Genomic DNA, 18,211 nt, shown 5'->3' with positions numbered 1-18,211 from the left:
GTACTAGAGTACCTGTTTATTATTTAAATTATTGAGGTATGCTTCATTGACAATTAGTGGCGTGTTTTCTCTATTGTGAGGGGCGGAGAAAATGATAACACCCTCGTTGGTAGCAATATTAGTAGCAACTCGTAAATTTTCAGCCATCTTAAGAGAGAAAATAGAGATTTCTTTTTGCGAGGAAAAGGGGAAGAGACCGGTTGTAATACCCGGCTAGACTCCGGTATCGGAATTCCTACCGTCCGGTGGAATCTCGGATGTCGGAAACCTCTAAAAGGGGTAAAATCATGTTTTTATAAAATGTTTTCATGTATTTTATGATTTTAAGTAAGAAAAAAATTGAGTTTTGAATGAAAAAGACCATGGAGGAAAATCCAGGTTCGGCCGCCGAACTTGCATGAGTTTTGGCATCACCTTCGGCTTCCGAAGGTGGCCTGGCCAGCCACCTATAAGAAGCCCCATGGCCGAAAATGGGCGAGTTTCCTCCCCATTTCCTGCCAGAGGTGAGTTCATGCCCTCCCATGGTTGGTTTTGATGATTTTCTTCAAATCTTTCAAGTTTTAACGAGTTCTAGCTTGGTTTTGAAGATTTTTGGAGCTCAGATCAAGATTTGAAGCTTGGAGACCCAGGAGCTCTCTCCCTCTATTTCTCCAAGTTTAGGTCGCCTCCCCTCTCGATCTTCAAGAGGTAAGAGTGAATCTTTAGCTTATACCATGTTTTAAACAAGTTTTATGAGATTTTTGGGTAGAAATGCATGTTTAGGTTAATGTTAACTTTATGGTTAATGAATGTTGTATGAGTTGTTATTTGTGTTGTTGTTGGGGTTTAAGATAGTTTGAGACTCCTATATGCTCATGTATGTGTGTATGCATGTTTTAGAAGTGTTGAATGCATGATTGGAAAAGTTTGGGAGGCAATGTGCATTGAATGGCTGAGTTCTGCCACTTTGGGAGAACTCAGGTTCGGCAGCCGAAGGCACTTTCGGCCGCCGAACCTGCCTGTGGAGGCAAGCCTTTGGCTGCTGAACCCTGCCCCCGAAAGTTGGACTTTCGGCTCTGGAGGGGAGTTTCGGCTGCCGAAGGTGCCGCCGAACATGCCTGAGTTTCGGATCTAGAGGGAACTTTCGGCCGCCGAAGGTGCCGCCGAAGGTGCATGACTTTCGGATCTGGAGGAGGGTTCGGCCGCCGAAGGTGCCGCCGAAGGTGCCCTGTCCAACCTTCCTTTGCCTGTTTTGCATGAATGTTTTGAGGTGTTTTAGGGGGTTTTTGGGGAGTTGTTTAGAGTTATGCTAGTGTTTGTTTGGCACCTCATTCGAGTCCACCTATGTTGTAATACCCGGCTAGACTCCGGTATCGGAATTCCTCTCGGATGTCGGAAGCCTCTAGTAGGGTAGAAACATATTTTCATAAAATGTTTCAATGTATTTCATGGTTTTAAGTAAAAAAGAAATGAGTTTTTGCATGAAAATAATCTTGGAGGAAGACCCAGGTTCAGCCGCCGAACATGCATGCACTTCGGGAGTGCTTTAGGCCCCCGAAAGCATAAGTGAGGGAAGCCCAGGTTCGGCCGTCGAACATGGCATGCATGCGGAGGCACGTTCTGCTCCCGAATGTGGCCTGGCCATCCACCTATAAAGAGGTCCCTTAGCCGAAAACGGGCGAGTTTTTCTCCCTACTTTCGGCCAAGGTGAGCTCTCCGCCGTCCCTCACCGATCTTGAGTTTCTTCCTTCAAATCTTTCACGATTTTCACTAGTTTTCACTTTGTTTTGAAGATTTTCAAGTATAAAGCAAGTTTTGGAGCTTTGAGGTTCAAGAAACTCAAATCTCTCCCATCTCCGAGCTTGGGTCATTTTTGTAACGACCCGGAAACCGGTACCCCTCAGTAACGGTCCGAACCATCACTGGCACTAGGATCCAGATCGGCTTAAGGCCGCCGGGACCCGTAGCAAGCCGACTATACTCTCTGTGTACCTGATAAATCCCATACATGATACAAAACGACTCAACAATCCTGTAAAACTCTGTAGGCTTAACTGCTGCTACTCAGATATGTCAATCTGAAATGGCCCTCAGGGCCTATACCAGGGACTACTATCTGCTGTGGGTCAAGGGAGTGAAACCCTTTTACTCTGTAACACAATCTACTGGTATCACATCAAAGCCATACATTAAGCCTAACTCACACATTTCTCATCAAGAAACGTAAAACAGGATTCATGTACAAGGGATTAATCATACATCACACTATAGCAATGATACTAGGAAAAGCACAAGTCTATCCAGTATACGACAGTACATATCTATACATTACATTACACCTAATCTTTTAATTACATCATGTCCACTACACTATTACAGCATACATTCAAGCACAACTTTCCTCTGTACTCTTGCTGACTTTGACTTCCCATAGCTATCTCAGAACCTGCAAAACTGGGGTTAAGGGAGTGGGATGAGCTCTAGAGCCCAGTGAGGAGGAACAATAAAAACAGTTCATTCATTACATGCTCTCATGAAATGCATCACATCACAAACATATCATCTCAAGGATGAACTTGTCACCAATAACCCTCAACTACATGTTATACTAATGCCAACTGTGCCAAGGAGACTATGTCATCACCTGGTCTACACTTAACTCTGCTTTGACAGCCCAGCTGTCTCACTCATAGTACCAGGAGCGACCTGGACTATCCAGGGGCGACCTGGTATGGCTATCGCATGCCATATATCTGTATCTGCTCTCTGTCAAGGGCTAAGGATCATCCAACATTCATCCACATAAACAACAACGTATATGCAATGCATCATCGTCGTGAAGTCTAATGCAATACAACCTAATACATAACATGGCAGTTTATGATGCATGGATCATGCTAGAATCGTGTCATTTCTCAAGAGAAAATATGTAGTTTAGTTCCAATGCTGGCTAACTCTGGGCCAATTCTAACTCTGGAGCCTCCTCGGTTCCTCGGTCCAATCCTACACAGATGGACGTAAATGAGGTACCAAACATACTCTAACATAACTATGAACATCTCTCCAAAAACCCTCTAAAACATCACAAAACATGCATGCAAAACAAGCAAAGGAAGGCTGGACAGGGCACCTTCGGCAGCACCTTCGGCGGCCGAATGTCTCCTCCAGAGACGAAAGTCAGGCATGTTCGGCGGCCTAACTTGGACTTTCGGGGGCCGAACCTGAGTTTAGCCAGAACTCAGTTTCGTGCACAAGGACGCCTGCCAGTCCCTCCATCACCTGTTCAGACCTCAACACATGCATTTAACCCTTCTAAAACATGCATAAACACTTCAACAAGCCTAAGGGAGCTTCAAATAACTTTAAACTCCAACAAACAAGCTCACAAGACACACATCAAACATAAAGGATTCATAAACCCTATGATGCACATCTCATGCAAACTCATGCCTAGCTCCCTTTTCCCTTTACAAAAACTCATAAAAACATCATAAGAACCATGGATCAACACTTACCTCTTGAAGAACAAAGGCTGAGATGATCCAAACTCAAAGATATGGAGAAACCAAGCTTCAAAAGCTTCAAACTCCAAAACCTTGTTTAAAGCTCACAACTCTCACAACTCTTCAAAACAAGGGTAAAACTCATTCAAACCGTGAAAGATTTGAAGAAAAAACCATGAAAATACTTGACGGAGATCAAGACCTCACCTAGGTCAGAAGGAGAGAAGAAACCTCCTCCTTTTTCTGCCACTCGGTGCCCTTATAGATGAGCAACCGCCTCAGGTTCGGCTGCCGAATCGCATGCAAAACTATGCAACTTTCGGGGGCCGAACATAACCTTCGGGGGCCGAACATTGGGCACTTTAGGCGGCCGAACTTAACCTTAGGGGGCCGAACATGGCAAAATGCCTCCTTGGCCATATCTCTTCAAAACTCAATCCTTTTCTACGCTAAACCTTTAAAACACTTGCACATATTTTAGAAAACTTTCTCTTACCCTTCCAGAGACCTCTGACATCCTCGAACTCCCCCGGATGGTAGGAATTCCGATGTCTGAATCTAGCCGGGTATTACATTCTTCCCTCCTTTAAAAACATTCGTCCTCGAATGTTAAAACAACAACAAGAAACATACAGGGAAACAAGAAGAAAGCCTACCATCGGTCTCTACGACGAGACACAGATACCCCTGGAGTAAAACTCCCGGGTTGGCTATACTGTCTGACTTTGCTGACCCTTCACTGCTTAAGCTGTGTCTACACTGAGTGTTTACCACTCTTGCTTGTACACAAACGACCTGACTCTTTCATATGACTACTAACTTTTCTTTTCTTTGCCTTTTCTCAGCTTATTCGCACTCCTCTGGTTATACTAACCTGTACTTCTGACTACGGATCTTCCTTTCTCTTTGATGCTTCTCAGCTTAATAACTCTACGGAAATGCTAGATGACTTGGCTATCACGTTCTCTCTCTCTACTTACTTTCGATGTTATATTGTGACACATCACAATGAAACAGACATGCCCTGAAATTGCACTCAGCTTACAGAACTTGACCTCTATGCCATGTTCTCTGAAAATCTACAACATTTCGTAGATAACGGGCATGCTTCTCTGTTTCTCTAAACTATTCTACGATTTTGCTGCGCACTCTGATCCTTGCCCGCTTTTCTTCTTCTTTACTATACTGGCTTCTTCTCTTTTGATCCCTTTTTTAACTACACTGGACTATCTCTAGCGCTCTAGCTCTCTAGCTCTCTAGCTATCTGTTTCTGTAGGATAACTTGAAAAGCAACTTCTGACTGAGGGCAGCTAACATCTCATCTGCCTCACCTAGGACATACTGTCTTGTATACTCAGAGTCGCTGAGCAGTTTTACCCCTTACCTCTGGTTTAGACTCTTCACTATCATAAAGATCTCACCTCTATGCAACTGCTAAATTTCCTTTTCTCTAACTGACTTTGGCCATATAGTTCCCAACTCTTAGATCTATTATGGAAAACAACCAGCTGCTACTAGCTGGTCCGATAGATCATCCATTCTGCATGGGAACACCTGTCCTTGGTAGTGATTTTGTGCAACTAGTCACAGTTGTGACAAAATCTCAAGGTTTCATCCTCCGTTTCTCACAACGATACTGGAACATTCTAGGGTGTGTGGTACTAAGTCAGATAGAATCCTTTACTACCAAGTGCACATTGTTCTACTATCGCTCTTCAGTCTGTAACTGCTTTTCTCACTCTTATAGGTTTCACCTCTTACATGCTACAGGTATCATTCCAAAGGAAAAGGTGAAGATGCAGCTAATCTCCATTCTCACTTAACTTTCAAACTCTACTGGGTTTACTAATGGTAAACCTGCTAACTCGTCTGGGATAACATATAACACTCTTTCTCTTTTCCTGTCTATGAATACTGAGGCTGGTTCCCTGACCTGGCTATGCGCTCAAACAAGAGCAAGAAAACTCCTGACTAACTTCCCTAACGAATTCACGAGCCTGTAGGGTTGATATCAAACTTCTGGGTATGCTAAACTGTCCCCCTCTACGGACTAATTCTGACCCATCCGAGCCTCTGCACTCTGAACTGTCCTACCTTGTCTTTGCAGACGTAGGTAGTACCTCGAGTAGCTAGCCAATCCGCCCTAGGTTGACATCATCAGTCACCCCTAGAACCATAAGGTCAGCTGGACGGCATCTACTACTCTCAACAAACTCTGAACTGAACCGACAGACTGACTCTGCCATAGATGGATCACACTCTTGGGCCCTCTGACCCAAAGAGAACACTCTAAGCCAGAAGTTATCAACCCCTCCTCTATTTATGGCTCTCACAACAACAGGGAAAGAAACATCAGGGTCCACTATAACCTACACATCTGAACACCCTCAAGTGAACGTATTTGATGTCACCGTGTTCAATGTGTTAACCGCCTACTAAGTCAGGATGAAGATCCAAGCTAAAGCTAACGAATCTTCCTTCGGGAACCGACCAAAGAAAAGGAGAACTCTCTTCTCCTGCGTCAACCACTGTCCTGAAACATGGCTAGAGCAACAGGCTGAGTTACACTACTCGAAGTCATCTGCTGGGACTGTGCCAATCTGGGCCGCAGTAGGACGCTCACAAAATATGAGTCCTTTCTGCTCGCATCTATACATGCCGTAGTCCCATACCATCAGACTACTTTTGTGTAACCTCCACGCCTCTCGGATCCAGAACTATCTGAACTAAAGCTCACTCGCCATCTAATCCCAGACTAAACTGAAATCTCCTTCTACACTTTCGTACTTTACCTTTATTCTATTCTGTTCTTTCTCTGCTCTATCTTATCTCATTTACTCTTTTCTTTGCTTACTTTTCTCTTACTTACTTTTATTCTTTTTCTTACTCTGCACTTTCTTACGCTATTCTCTGCCTTATTTCTTTACTTGAGGTCTACACTCAGAGATGAGAGATCACTCTCTCTCTACCTGGATTTTCAAGCCACGGCTATAGCTCTCGAGCTTTTTCCTGGCTCACCTTTAACAAAACACTCGTCTCTGAACCTTTATCTCTGAACATCTAACTCTACTATACCTTATTATTCTCACATCAACTGATATTCTATTACTGTCCAGAAAACCACACACATCAGAACACGCAAAAGTGAGCTTACCTGGCACCACTGTGTTCGGTGTGTCTGTCTCTGGCTGAACCTGGGTGAAAATCTGAGCCGGAACTAACGGACTTCCACTTAAGGAACCTCCTGAAGAAGGGACTACCCCTCTTTCTCTACCTCTGCCCTGCACCGAGGCTGGAGCTTCTGGTGGAATTATATTGTCTGCGGATGTCTGTGGGAACTGTGCTGACATGACCGTAATGGGACACTCTCGTGCCATGTGCCCCTCCTGTCCGCACCTGAAACATGCTGTTGTCCCAGCCCGACATACGCCTTTGTGCCTCCTACCGCACTTCACACATCTAGAACTATCCCAACCAGAACTCGAACCCTCGCGAAAACCCATGCCAAACTGTACCCTATTCCAGAACTCTCTTTTCTTTGACCCTTTCAGGCCTCTCACTTTCTTTTTATTCTTTGCAGCAGCTTCACCCAAAGGGAAATGAGCACTATTCTCTGGGTCATTTTCACTACTCATGTTTTCTGTCTGCCCTGGCTGCTCACAGTCACTCTCTTTATGCTCCCTTGAACTATCTGAACAAGCCCATCCTGCAAACTCTATAGCAAACTGTTCCCAGGATAAGTTTTCTACCCTCGGATCCACATACTGGGTGAACCATTCCCTTGCCTTCTAACATTTCAATGTAACCCCTGCCATCTATATGGCTCTACTCTCATTAGCTCCCAACTCATCGGTTATCAGCTTAACCATTCTAAGATACTCAACAGGGTCATCACCAGTCTCAAATTTGGGAACATCCAACCTCAAATAAGCTGTCATCTGCACCATACTTTCCCCAGGTGAACTAGGCTTGGGTGTTTGGACAATTGGGGCTACTGGTTCTCCTGGTGGTGGAGGAGGTGCAACATTCCCTGAGGTAGGGTTTGCTAAACTTGGATAACCAAAGAAGGGTGGAAACATGGTATACTGTGGATGTGGCGGTGAATATGGCGGATAAAAGGAAGGATAAGGCATAAAGGTGGGATATGGGTTATATCTAGGAAACTCTGATGTACCTCTCATCGGGTACTCTGCCCCCCACTGGTAGGGTGGATACTGAGGTGGAACAAATCTCGAGGCCTGAGTGCCTGCTTGGGACTCATCCATATCTCCCCCCAACCTACTCCTGCCAAAGCTACCATCTCTACTCTGCTCATTCTCCTCTATTTCTCTCATAAACCCTGACATACCACTCTGGACAACTCCCCTTCTACTCTCATCAACAGACCTTCTAGGGTCCCTTGATGTACCTTCTCTGCTTATACTATCTAATGTTGCCCTTTGCAGAATGGGGAGATGAGCATCCATGTCCTCATCCTCCGGCGGAGCTCCTGTCAATCTAGCAGATCGACGAGTTCCTCTCATCCTGCCTCTGAAAAGCACAACATCACACACAAAATCATCAAATGATCCATGTGAAAACACATGAATCCTTAACACATATCAAACATATCAATAATGCACATGCAACTCATCATGGCATTTCACATCAGCATGCAAAACAGGACTCCACATCCTATCCTAGTGGACATGATTTTAACTTATTGTGCTTTCCTTCCTATACAAGACAATACCTCTTTCCGATGTGGGATATCCCAACACACCGTACTCTTGAGGCCCTATGCTCTGATACCAATCTGTAACGACCCGGAAACCGGTACCCCTCAGTAACGGTCCGAACCATCACTGGCACTAGGATCCAGATCGGCTTAAGGCCGCCGGGACCCGTAGCAAGCCGACTATACTCTCTGTGTACCTGATAAATCCCATACATGATACAAAACGACTCAACAATCCTGTAAAACTCTGTAGGCTTAACTGCTGCTACTCAGATATGTCAATCTGAAATGGCCCTCAGGGCCTATACCAGGGACTACTATCTGCTGTGGGTCAAGGGAGTGAAACCCTTTTACTCTGTAACACAATCTACTGGTATCACATCAAAGCCATACATTAAGCCTAACTCACACATTTCTCATCAAGAAACGTAAAACAGGATTCATGTACAAGGGATTAATCATACATCACACTATAGCAATGATACTAGGAAAAGCACAAGTCTATCCAGTATACGACAGTACATATCTATACATTACATTACACCTAATCTTTTAATTACATCATGTCCACTACACTATTACAGCATACATTCAAGCACAACTTTCCTCTGTACTCTTGCTGACTTTGACTTCCCATAGCTATCTCAGAACCTGCAAAACTGGGGTTAAGGGAGTGGGATGAGCTCTAGAGCCCAGTGAGGAGGAACAATAAAAACAGTTCATTCATTACATGCTCTCATGAAATGCATCACATCACAAACATATCATCTCAAGGATGAACTTGTCACCAATAACCCTCAACTACATGTTATACTAATGCCAACTGTGCCAAGGAGACTATGTCATCACCTGGTCTACACTTAACTCTGCTTTGACAGCCCAGCTGTCTCACTCATAGTACCAGGAGCGACCTGGACTATCCAGGGGCGACCTGGTATGGCTATCGCATGCCATATATCTGTATCTGCTCTCTGTCAAGGGCTAAGGATCATCCAACATTCATCCACATAAACAACAACGTATATGCAATGCATCATCGTCGTGAAGTCTAATGCAATACAACCTAATACATAACATGGCAGTTTATGATGCATGGATCATGCTAGAATCGTGTCATTTCTCAAGAGAAAATATGTAGTTTAGTTCCAATGCTGGCTAACTCTGGGCCAATTCTAACTCTGGAGCCTCCTCGGTTCCTCGGTCCAATCCTACACAGATGGACGTAAATGAGGTACCAAACATACTCTAACATAACTATGAACATCTCTCCAAAAACCCTCTAAAACATCACAAAACATGCATGCAAAACAAGCAAAGGAAGGCTGGACAGGGCACCTTCGGCAGCACCTTCGGCGGCCGAATGTCTCCTCCAGAGACGAAAGTCAGGCATGTTCGGCGGCCTAACTTGGACTTTCGGGGGCCGAACCTGAGTTTAGCCAGAACTCAGTTTCGTGCACAAGGACGCCTGCCAGTCCCTCCATCACCTGTTCAGACCTCAACACATGCATTTAACCCTTCTAAAACATGCATAAACACTTCAACAAGCCTAAGGGAGCTTCAAATAACTTTAAACTCCAACAAACAAGCTCACAAGACACACATCAAACATAAAGGATTCATAAACCCTATGATGCACATCTCATGCAAACTCATGCCTAGCTCCCTTTTCCCTTTACAAAAACTCATAAAAACATCATAAGAACCATGGATCAACACTTACCTCTTGAAGAACAAAGGCTGAGATGATCCAAACTCAAAGATATGGAGAAACCAAGCTTCAAAAGCTTCAAACTCCAAAACCTTGTTTAAAGCTCACAACTCTCACAACTCTTCAAAACAAGGGTAAAACTCATTCAAACCGTGAAAGATTTGAAGAAAAAACCATGAAAATACTTGACGGAGATCAAGACCTCACCTAGGTCAGAAGGAGAGAAGAAACCTCCTCCTTTTTCTGCCACTCGGTGCCCTTATAGATGAGCAACCGCCTCAGGTTCGGCTGCCGAATCGCATGCAAAACTATGCAACTTTCGGGGGCCGAACATAACCTTCGGGGGCCGAACATTGGGCACTTTAGGCGGCCGAACTTAACCTTAGGGGGCCGAACATGGCAAAATGCCTCCTTGGCCATATCTCTTCAAAACTCAATCCTTTTCTACGCTAAACCTTTAAAACACTTGCACATATTTTAGAAAACTTTCTCTTACCCTTCCAGAGACCTCTGACATCCTCGAACTCCCCCGGATGGTAGGAATTCCGATGTCTGAATCTAGCCGGGTATTACAATTTTCCTCTCGATCTTCAAGAGGTAAGGGCCGATCTTGAGCTCACTTTATATTTTAAACAAGTTATAAGTTGTTTCTTGAAGTAGAAATGCATGTTTAGGTTGTTTTGAGTTTATAGTTTTAATGTGTGTTTTTGAGCAATGTGGGTATGTTTGATGTGTTGTAGTTGGGGTTTAGGCTAGTTTGAGACCCCTATGAGCTTGTATGCTTGATTGTGTATGTTTGGGAGTGTTGTAGAATAGGCTTATGCATGTTTGAAAGGTTTAGGAGGTGTTTGTGCATGTTGGAGCTGAGTTTCTGCCACTTTGGAGAAACTCAGGTTCGGCTGCCGAACCCGCTTGTGGAAGCAGCCTTCGGCTGCCGAAACCTGCCCCCGAAAGAGGACTTTTATCTCTGGAGGGCAATTTCGGCCGCCGAAAGTGCCGCTGAATATGCATGAGTTTCGTCTCTGTCTGGGAGTTTCGGCCGCCGAAGGTGCCGCTGAACCTGCCTGACTTTCGGCTCTGGAGGGACTTTCGGCCGCCGAACCTGCCGCCGAAAGTGCCCTGTCCTGCCTTCCTTTGCATGTATTCCATGAATGTTTTGAGGTGTTTTTAGGGGGTTTTTGGGGAGTATCCCAGAGTCATGTTCATGTAGATTTGGTTCCTCATTTGAGTCCACCTGTGTAGGTTCGGACCCGAGAAACCGAGGACCTCAGCAGTGAGTTCAGCTGTTTCCGTGTCTGTCAGAGCTAGCTAGAGGTGAATGGAATAACTCTTATACTTTAAAATAAATAAACCAGTTTTAGCATGATTCACGCATCATGAATGCCATGAGATATAATAGGGTACTTGCATTAGAACTCACGAATATGTTGCATTGCATAATATGTTGATGATGCAGATGAATGTTGAATGATCCTTTAGTCCTCATATGTCACGATATGATGATGATACGGTACGGAAGACCAGTGAGGCCCATTCTACGCCCCTGGCACAGTTGGAATGTTATGTTATGCTATGTTATGTAAGAGAAAGACCAGTGAGACCCATTCTACGCCCCTGGCACAGTTGGACCATGTAGAGGACTATTGGTGACAACTTCATCCTTGATGTGATATGATTGTGATCTGATGCATTCCATGTTACCATATGTTTTAAATGTTTGACTGTTCTGCTCACTGGGCTTTATAGCTCACCCCTCTCCCTTAACCCCCAGGTTTGCAGGTACAGGGTAGACCAGGAGGTCAGCAAGAGTAACGAAGTCTTGGTTATGTAATAGATAGTGTGGACATGAAAAATGTTGAGATATTGTATAAGTACAATATAGAAATGTATTGTAATGTAAAAATGTTCATGGATGTTAGAGGTGTGCTTGACCATAGAGTATTGTTATCCCTTTTAATACATGATCTCAGATGTTTTATGATGTATATGTAAACCAACTCAACGCATGTTATGTCACCCATTGGGGCTTTGATGAAATCCCAAAGAGGGATCAATGTTTATAGTTATGTTTATGTTCAGTGCATGCACAGGTTGAGTTTGGTGTATGAGAGAATGTATGAAAGAAAAGTTTTAATTTTTATGTATATTCTTGATCATGTATGGGATTAAACAGGTTTACAGGTTTTATGTCAGGCTTGCTACGGGTTCCGGCGGCCTTAAGCCGACTTGGATCCTAGCGCCGGTAGCGGTCCGGTTTTCGAGTCGTTACATATGTAGGATCGGACCCGAGGAACCGAGGAGCCCAACAGTGAGTCAACTGCTATAGAGTAGATCGGAGTTAGCCAGAGGTGAGTAGAACTGAACTATGTTTAAATTAATGATAGTTTTTAGCATGTTTCATGCATCATGTATGCCATGTATATATTAGGTTGTGTTGCATTAGAATTCACGAATATGATGCATTGCATAAATTGCTGTTCATGTGGATGGATTCTGGATGAACCATTAGCCCTCAATATGTCTGATGTTGATGAAAGTCCAAGACTGCCCATGTCCACGCGTCCTGGCATTTATTTATGTATGATGATTAATGAAAGTCCATGGCTGCCCATGTCCACGCGTCTTGGCATTATGTGATGATTATAGAAGTCCTGCGGAACTCCGTCGAGGGCCGGGCACATTGGATTGAGAGGGTTATTGGTGACAAGTCCATTCTTGATGTGAATTGTATGTGTTATGATGCATTCCATGAAAGCATGATTTATGATAATGTTTTATGGTTCTGCTCATTGGGCTTTTTAGCTCACTCCATTCCCTTAACCCCAGGTTTGCAGGTACGAGACAGTCCGGGAAGTCAGCTAGAGTAGGAAGGTTTTATGTATGTAATAGTTAGTAAGTGGACATGAGAAAGAATATGATGTAATGAATAGTATTGAACAGTCATGTAATGTAATAATGTTATTGAGATATAAAGTTGTGCTTGACCCTAATATGTATGGTTAATCCCTTTTATATACATGATCTATGTAATGTGTTAATGATATTTTATGTAAACCAAATTTAATGTATGATATGTTACCCCATTGGAGCATTTGATGAGGGCTCCAGTGTGAGGTTTATGTTTATGATGATGAGTATGCACAGGTTAAACTTGATAAATGAAAGAAAAAGTTTACTATGCTATGTATATGTATGATCATGTATGGGATTTATCAGGTATACAGGATGTTAAGTTTGCTACGGATTTCGATGACCTTATGTCGATCTGGATCCTAGCGCCGATAGCGGTTCGAATTTCGGGTCGTTATAGCGGTTGTAATAAATTAATTAATATAATTTTATTTTATTTTTAAAATAAATTTTCAATAATATAATTTTAAATAGATTCAATTTTATTAAATAATAAAAATATTTTGAATATTTATTTTTATGATAAGAAGTATTTTAGAAAATTAATATATTTAAAATTATATTATTAAAAATTAATAAAAAATTATATTTTTAATATATATAAATAATAAAATAAATAAAAATTATGATAATTTTTTTAAAAAATATTTAACTAATTACTATTTTTTATAATATATAATTAATTATTACTGCAATAATTCACAGGTGATACAATTAAAACCATTAATATTAACAATCATGCAACAACAATGTTCTTCCCCGGCAATATGGCGAAGTCCCAACACAGAGCATATAGCTTAAAAAGCCCCATCATTTATTACAGTAGAAGACCACTTGTGGTCTTCTACGCCAAAACCCCACCAGCCAGGGCCACCACAATCCACACGCCCTCACAACTACGTATCGTTCCTGTCTCTTCTCTCCCACACCTTAAGCCTCAACCAACCCAAAAAGCGAGTGCCCCCACTTCAAAAAACGACCCTTCTACCGACTGAACCACCTCCACCACCACCACTACCACCACCATCCTATTAAAAACCACCGCCTCATAAACTCTTTTCTACCCATAACCCAAACTCACCCCAGCTAGCTATAGCGCTCGCGAGAGAGAGAGAGGGGGAGAGAGAATTGAAGCCAAGATGTTCAGGGACGTTTCGAGCTGCAATACGTATAACTATGGCGATGCTTTGTATTGGGATGCGCGATATGTGCAGGAGGCTGGTAGCTTTGATTGGTATCAGCGTTACTCTTCTCTTCGCCCATTTGTTCGTCGTTATATTCCCACGTCTTCTCGTGTTCTCATGGTTGGCTGTGGCAATGCTCGTAATTTTCTCATAACTTTCTCCCTGCTTTTGCTCTTGTAATTGTTTCTGCTGTTTTTTTGTCCTTTTTTATTTGAATTTGATTTTGCAGCGTTCAATCGAGAGAGGATGGATTGGATTAGGGGCATGTTCATAGTTGAGCTCCGTATGGTTACTGGGGTAGTTAGGGTTTTTGTTCTCTGTTTCTGGGTCCCTTCAACTTCTGGATCGCCTGTCAAAATCTTGGGCCTTGCTTCTGAATGTTTATCAGGAAGAAAGGCTGATACGTTTTGCTAAGAAATGAGATTGACATGCATTTTTTTTTTCTTTGAAACAGTGATCTTCAGGTTTGAAAAAGCTAGAAATGGCAACCCTTATAATTGAAGCGCGAATAAAACTGTTATGTTATTAATGCAACTGCCCCACTCGTCTTGTCAATGCCTTTGATGGAGCTACAGTATCATGCAATTATTGTAAATAATTGTATGGTGTTTGAAATAATTTTGCGATTCTAATTGTGAATTCTATAGTTGATGGCATATTTAGGAGGTGGTTGCAGTAAAATTTATAATACACATCAAGGCAGCTGGATGATCTATGTCGAGTTTGCAAGTTTTCTGATTGACTAACATTATCATATCCTCGTGATGGTGCATTTATTGATTGAATCTTGTTTGACCTGTCAATTGCTATGGGGATTTTCTTTAAATTCTTTGTGCATTTGGAGATTTACTAAAGGAGATATCTTATTCTACATTGTAGTAATGTCAGAGGACATGGTCAAGGATGGATATGAAGATATAATGAATATTGACATATCGTCAGTGGCCATTGAAATGATGAAAAGGAAGTATGAGTATATCCCTCAGCTCAAATGTATCCTGTTAAAAGAACTGTTTCAATTTCTGTTGTGAAACTTCAATTTTCTTTTTCTAAAGTAATTTTATTTGTATGTTTTCAAAAATAAAAAATAAAAAAAGGAATCATGTCTTTACTTTTGTAAGCTTCCTATATGGTTTATTTTAGACATGCAAATGGATGTTAGAGACATGAGCTTCTTCCCAGATGAGTCTTTTGATAGTGTCATCGACAAGGGTATGCTCTTCCCTCTTCCATTAGATGCTGTTTAGTTCAATTAAGTTGGTGCATTTTATGTTGACTTTGTTCTTGCTGCTGAAATTCACCCCACGGACTTGTGGCTCACTGATCCGTTATCCAGGAACTCTTGATTCCTTGATGGTATGATGTGTTCTCAGAAGTTATAATAGATCCTTGTTTCATCTTTGGCCTTTCCTAATCATTAAAACTGTTATTGCTAATACTATTTATTATAATTATGTATTTAGTGTGGAAATGATGCTCCAATTAGTGCTGCTCAGATGTTGGGAGAAGTAAGCAGGTTGTGCTAGGAAAAGCCTTTGCTAGTTATATTTCTGTTAATGTTTGCCTTCCATATTTGATACTTCTTATTATACTATAAAATTATGCATGCATGTGCCTACTTGTATTAACACAATCATTGCAGTATCCTCATTAACCCCTTCTCCTCTTGTCTTGCAGGCTTCTTAAACCTAGAGGAATTTATATGTTGGTAACCATATACCCAAAGATGAGCTTTATGATTTTTTCATATTTTCATTCTTTGCTTCTGGAAGTTCTTGAACTTTGTGTGACTTTTCAATTTTTCTTTTTTTCCAATTCAGATAACATATGGTGATCCTACAGTAAGGATGCTTCATTTAAGCCGGCCAGTGTACAATTGGAAAATAATATTGTTCATAATACGTAAGTTTTCTTTTCTTTTTTTTACAAGATTCCCTTTTTCTGGTGTCTAATTTCACAGTTCATGGAATTTTTTTTTGTTGTTTACTTAAACTTTCCTTTTCCTTGTGTTTGATAGGTTTGAATAGGTTATATTTTGTTGGTTGAGTTAATAAAACGGCTAAAATTTGGGCTGCACTTAACTAGACCATCATAAAATTGACAGTGCCTCAAATAGCTTTTAAGGGGAAGTACAATAAAGTATCATGTGATTTTATGTTTTCATCAGTTGGCACCTGATTTTTTTTTCTGTAAAATGCTTTTGGAACCCTATAGTAATGTGCTGTTAGCACATTTTTATGACAATCTAGAATAACATCAGTGGTTGTTTCCACTCAATAAAAAGAAAAAGTTGAAATAAATATTTTCCTGGCCGAAATCCCAGGAATCCTTGAATCTCTGAGCCCCAAGGTCCAATACATTTGAAAAAAAAAAATACTAGTCCACCACAGATAACGAGCAATAAATACCCATTGGAACAAAATCCATTATCACAAATGAATAAGTAAATCATAAATAATAAATAAATAACAAAATCCAAAATGACAAATGAATAAGTATTCCATACTTTCCTAACTTTAAAATTTTAAATGGCGTAGGGTTTATCTGTTTCTGTTGAGCAAAGAATTCTTTTCTTAGCTTAATCACAATCTGCACGGTAAATGCTAATCATGCATCTAGTATAATTGGTTGACCTTGTGTCCAGGGGACATATCATATGTAAAACTTTTATTTCGGCTATCAACCTTTATATTTTGATGCTCAACTGTAATTAAATAATCATGTGACCAGAGATTGTCAGCCTTCTGAATTCTCTTTCCTAGAGGAAATAGGATGTACCATCTACTTAGCCATATGCATAATAATGCTTCTACAGTATTGAGTCGTTGTGACATGAGGCTTCTGACACTGAAGTCAGAATTTGGCTGTCTGACTTCATCATCTACACCTCCTTGGTCCTCTGGTGAATAAATATGAAATTAATTATTTGCTTGATTGTATTCTTTATTGCCCTTTCTGAATCATATCAGCTAATGGGAGAATCTTAAAGCAAGCAAATGTAGGTGCTTGTTTATTTATGCTGTTTGTCAGCTATGATAATTGGATATATGTGAAAATGGAAGGTGCTCCTATTTTAAGTTTGTTGTGAAACTTTGTCTAAGGTTTGTGTTCTGAATTCATATTTTTTCATCCTTGTTTCTGTCTTTGCCTTCTTGTTATTGACATGTTGCCTTTTTAGAGGTTAACAGTCTGAAAGCAATTTTCAAAGTAGGCTAAATTTCATGTTCTTTTAGTTGATCATTTTCCATTATCTTGCAGCTAGACCAGGATTTGAAAGGCCTGCAGGTAGTTCTTCATCACGGTCATTTTTGGAACCTGTTCCTATCACTGAGAAGGGCTTGCTTCCAGCAGATTTTGTGTTGGAAGATCCAGATTCTCACTTTGTATACGTGTGTAAAAAGATGGATGAAACAGAAGAGCTCCAAAGCATACCTGACCACCCATTGATGGCTGACGTTTTGTAGCATTAAGTGACATTAAGGCACTAAGGTAGTAATTACTTTGTATGATTTTTGCTGCTTGTACCATAGAAGGACTTGTCATTGGTGAGCTTTGAGTATTTATTACAAAAGAGGCATTGTATTGTTGTTATTTCTGACACATCAGATTTGAATCTGGACAATAAGAAGAATGAACCTATTAGTGATGAGTGGATGAAATAAGCACTTGAGTTCATTGATGCTCCTGTACAGTGGCCTGCCTTGTAGTTCCTGGCTTAAAGTTTTAGTTTGACTCAACTATGGACATGCTTAATGTAGAACTTGTTTCACCAGAGGAACTTTCATCTCTTGGGTTTCCTTTATTTTGGTATGATGGTTGTTGATGTCAAGCAAACTATGTCCAGAAGTGTTGTTCATTATTGAACTCATTTCCATGATCTTCTTTTCTTTACTTTCATTTTTTACCAGTAGCAGCTTTCTATCACTTGAACAGAATCCTGATTTAGCTATGTGCAATTTTTGTTTTTTTTGGTCGGTGATAACTCAACTAAGGAACCTCATGTAAAATTTTGTTTGTTGAATTGGTCATTGTTTCTTAATTTCTTGAAAAGTAAGAATTTTTTTTTTGGGTTATAGAGGAAGTAAATCCAGTTAAGGAAGTGAATTTTTTAAGAATTGGTTAGAATTATTTAGTTTGAGACAATTTGATTTCAATGGTTTTGATTTGGGTTGAGACAAAGTAAGAGTTGATTGGTGGAGGAGACCTGAAA

General features: G+C 41.2%; 1 protein-coding gene across 3 annotated transcripts; it reads left to right on the top strand.

Moving 5' to 3' along the window:
• The first annotated feature begins 13,625 nt into the window (after window positions 1-13,625).
• On the top strand, window positions 13,626-17,690 carry LOC110618783 (EEF1A lysine methyltransferase 4). Of its 3 annotated transcripts, none has more exons than XM_021762026.2 (8): window positions 13,626-14,140; window positions 14,881-14,994; window positions 15,145-15,213; window positions 15,338-15,357; window positions 15,465-15,517; window positions 15,679-15,709; window positions 15,822-15,903; window positions 17,260-17,690. In XM_021762026.2, exons 1-8 carry the CDS (start codon window positions 13,957-13,959, stop codon window positions 17,463-17,465), a joined length of 759 nt encoding a protein of 252 aa, XP_021617718.1. In that variant the 5' UTR covers window positions 13,626-13,956; the 3' UTR covers window positions 17,466-17,690. The 3 variants fall into 3 exon arrangements, with proteins under 3 accessions (XP_021617718.1, XP_043814516.1, XP_021617719.1); XM_043958581.1 differs by having other exon boundaries at window positions 13,999-14,140; window positions 14,456-14,994; XM_021762027.2 differs by having other exon boundaries at window positions 13,999-14,140; window positions 14,231-14,994.
• Window positions 17,691-18,211: the final 521 nt, after the last annotated feature.

Source organism: Manihot esculenta, chromosome 7 (assembly GCF_001659605.2).
Source record: "Manihot esculenta cultivar AM560-2 chromosome 7, M.esculenta_v8, whole genome shotgun sequence".
Classification (NCBI taxonomy): Eukaryota; Viridiplantae; Streptophyta; class Magnoliopsida; order Malpighiales; family Euphorbiaceae; genus Manihot; species Manihot esculenta.
This window is presented reverse-complemented; position numbering and strand designations above follow the sequence as displayed.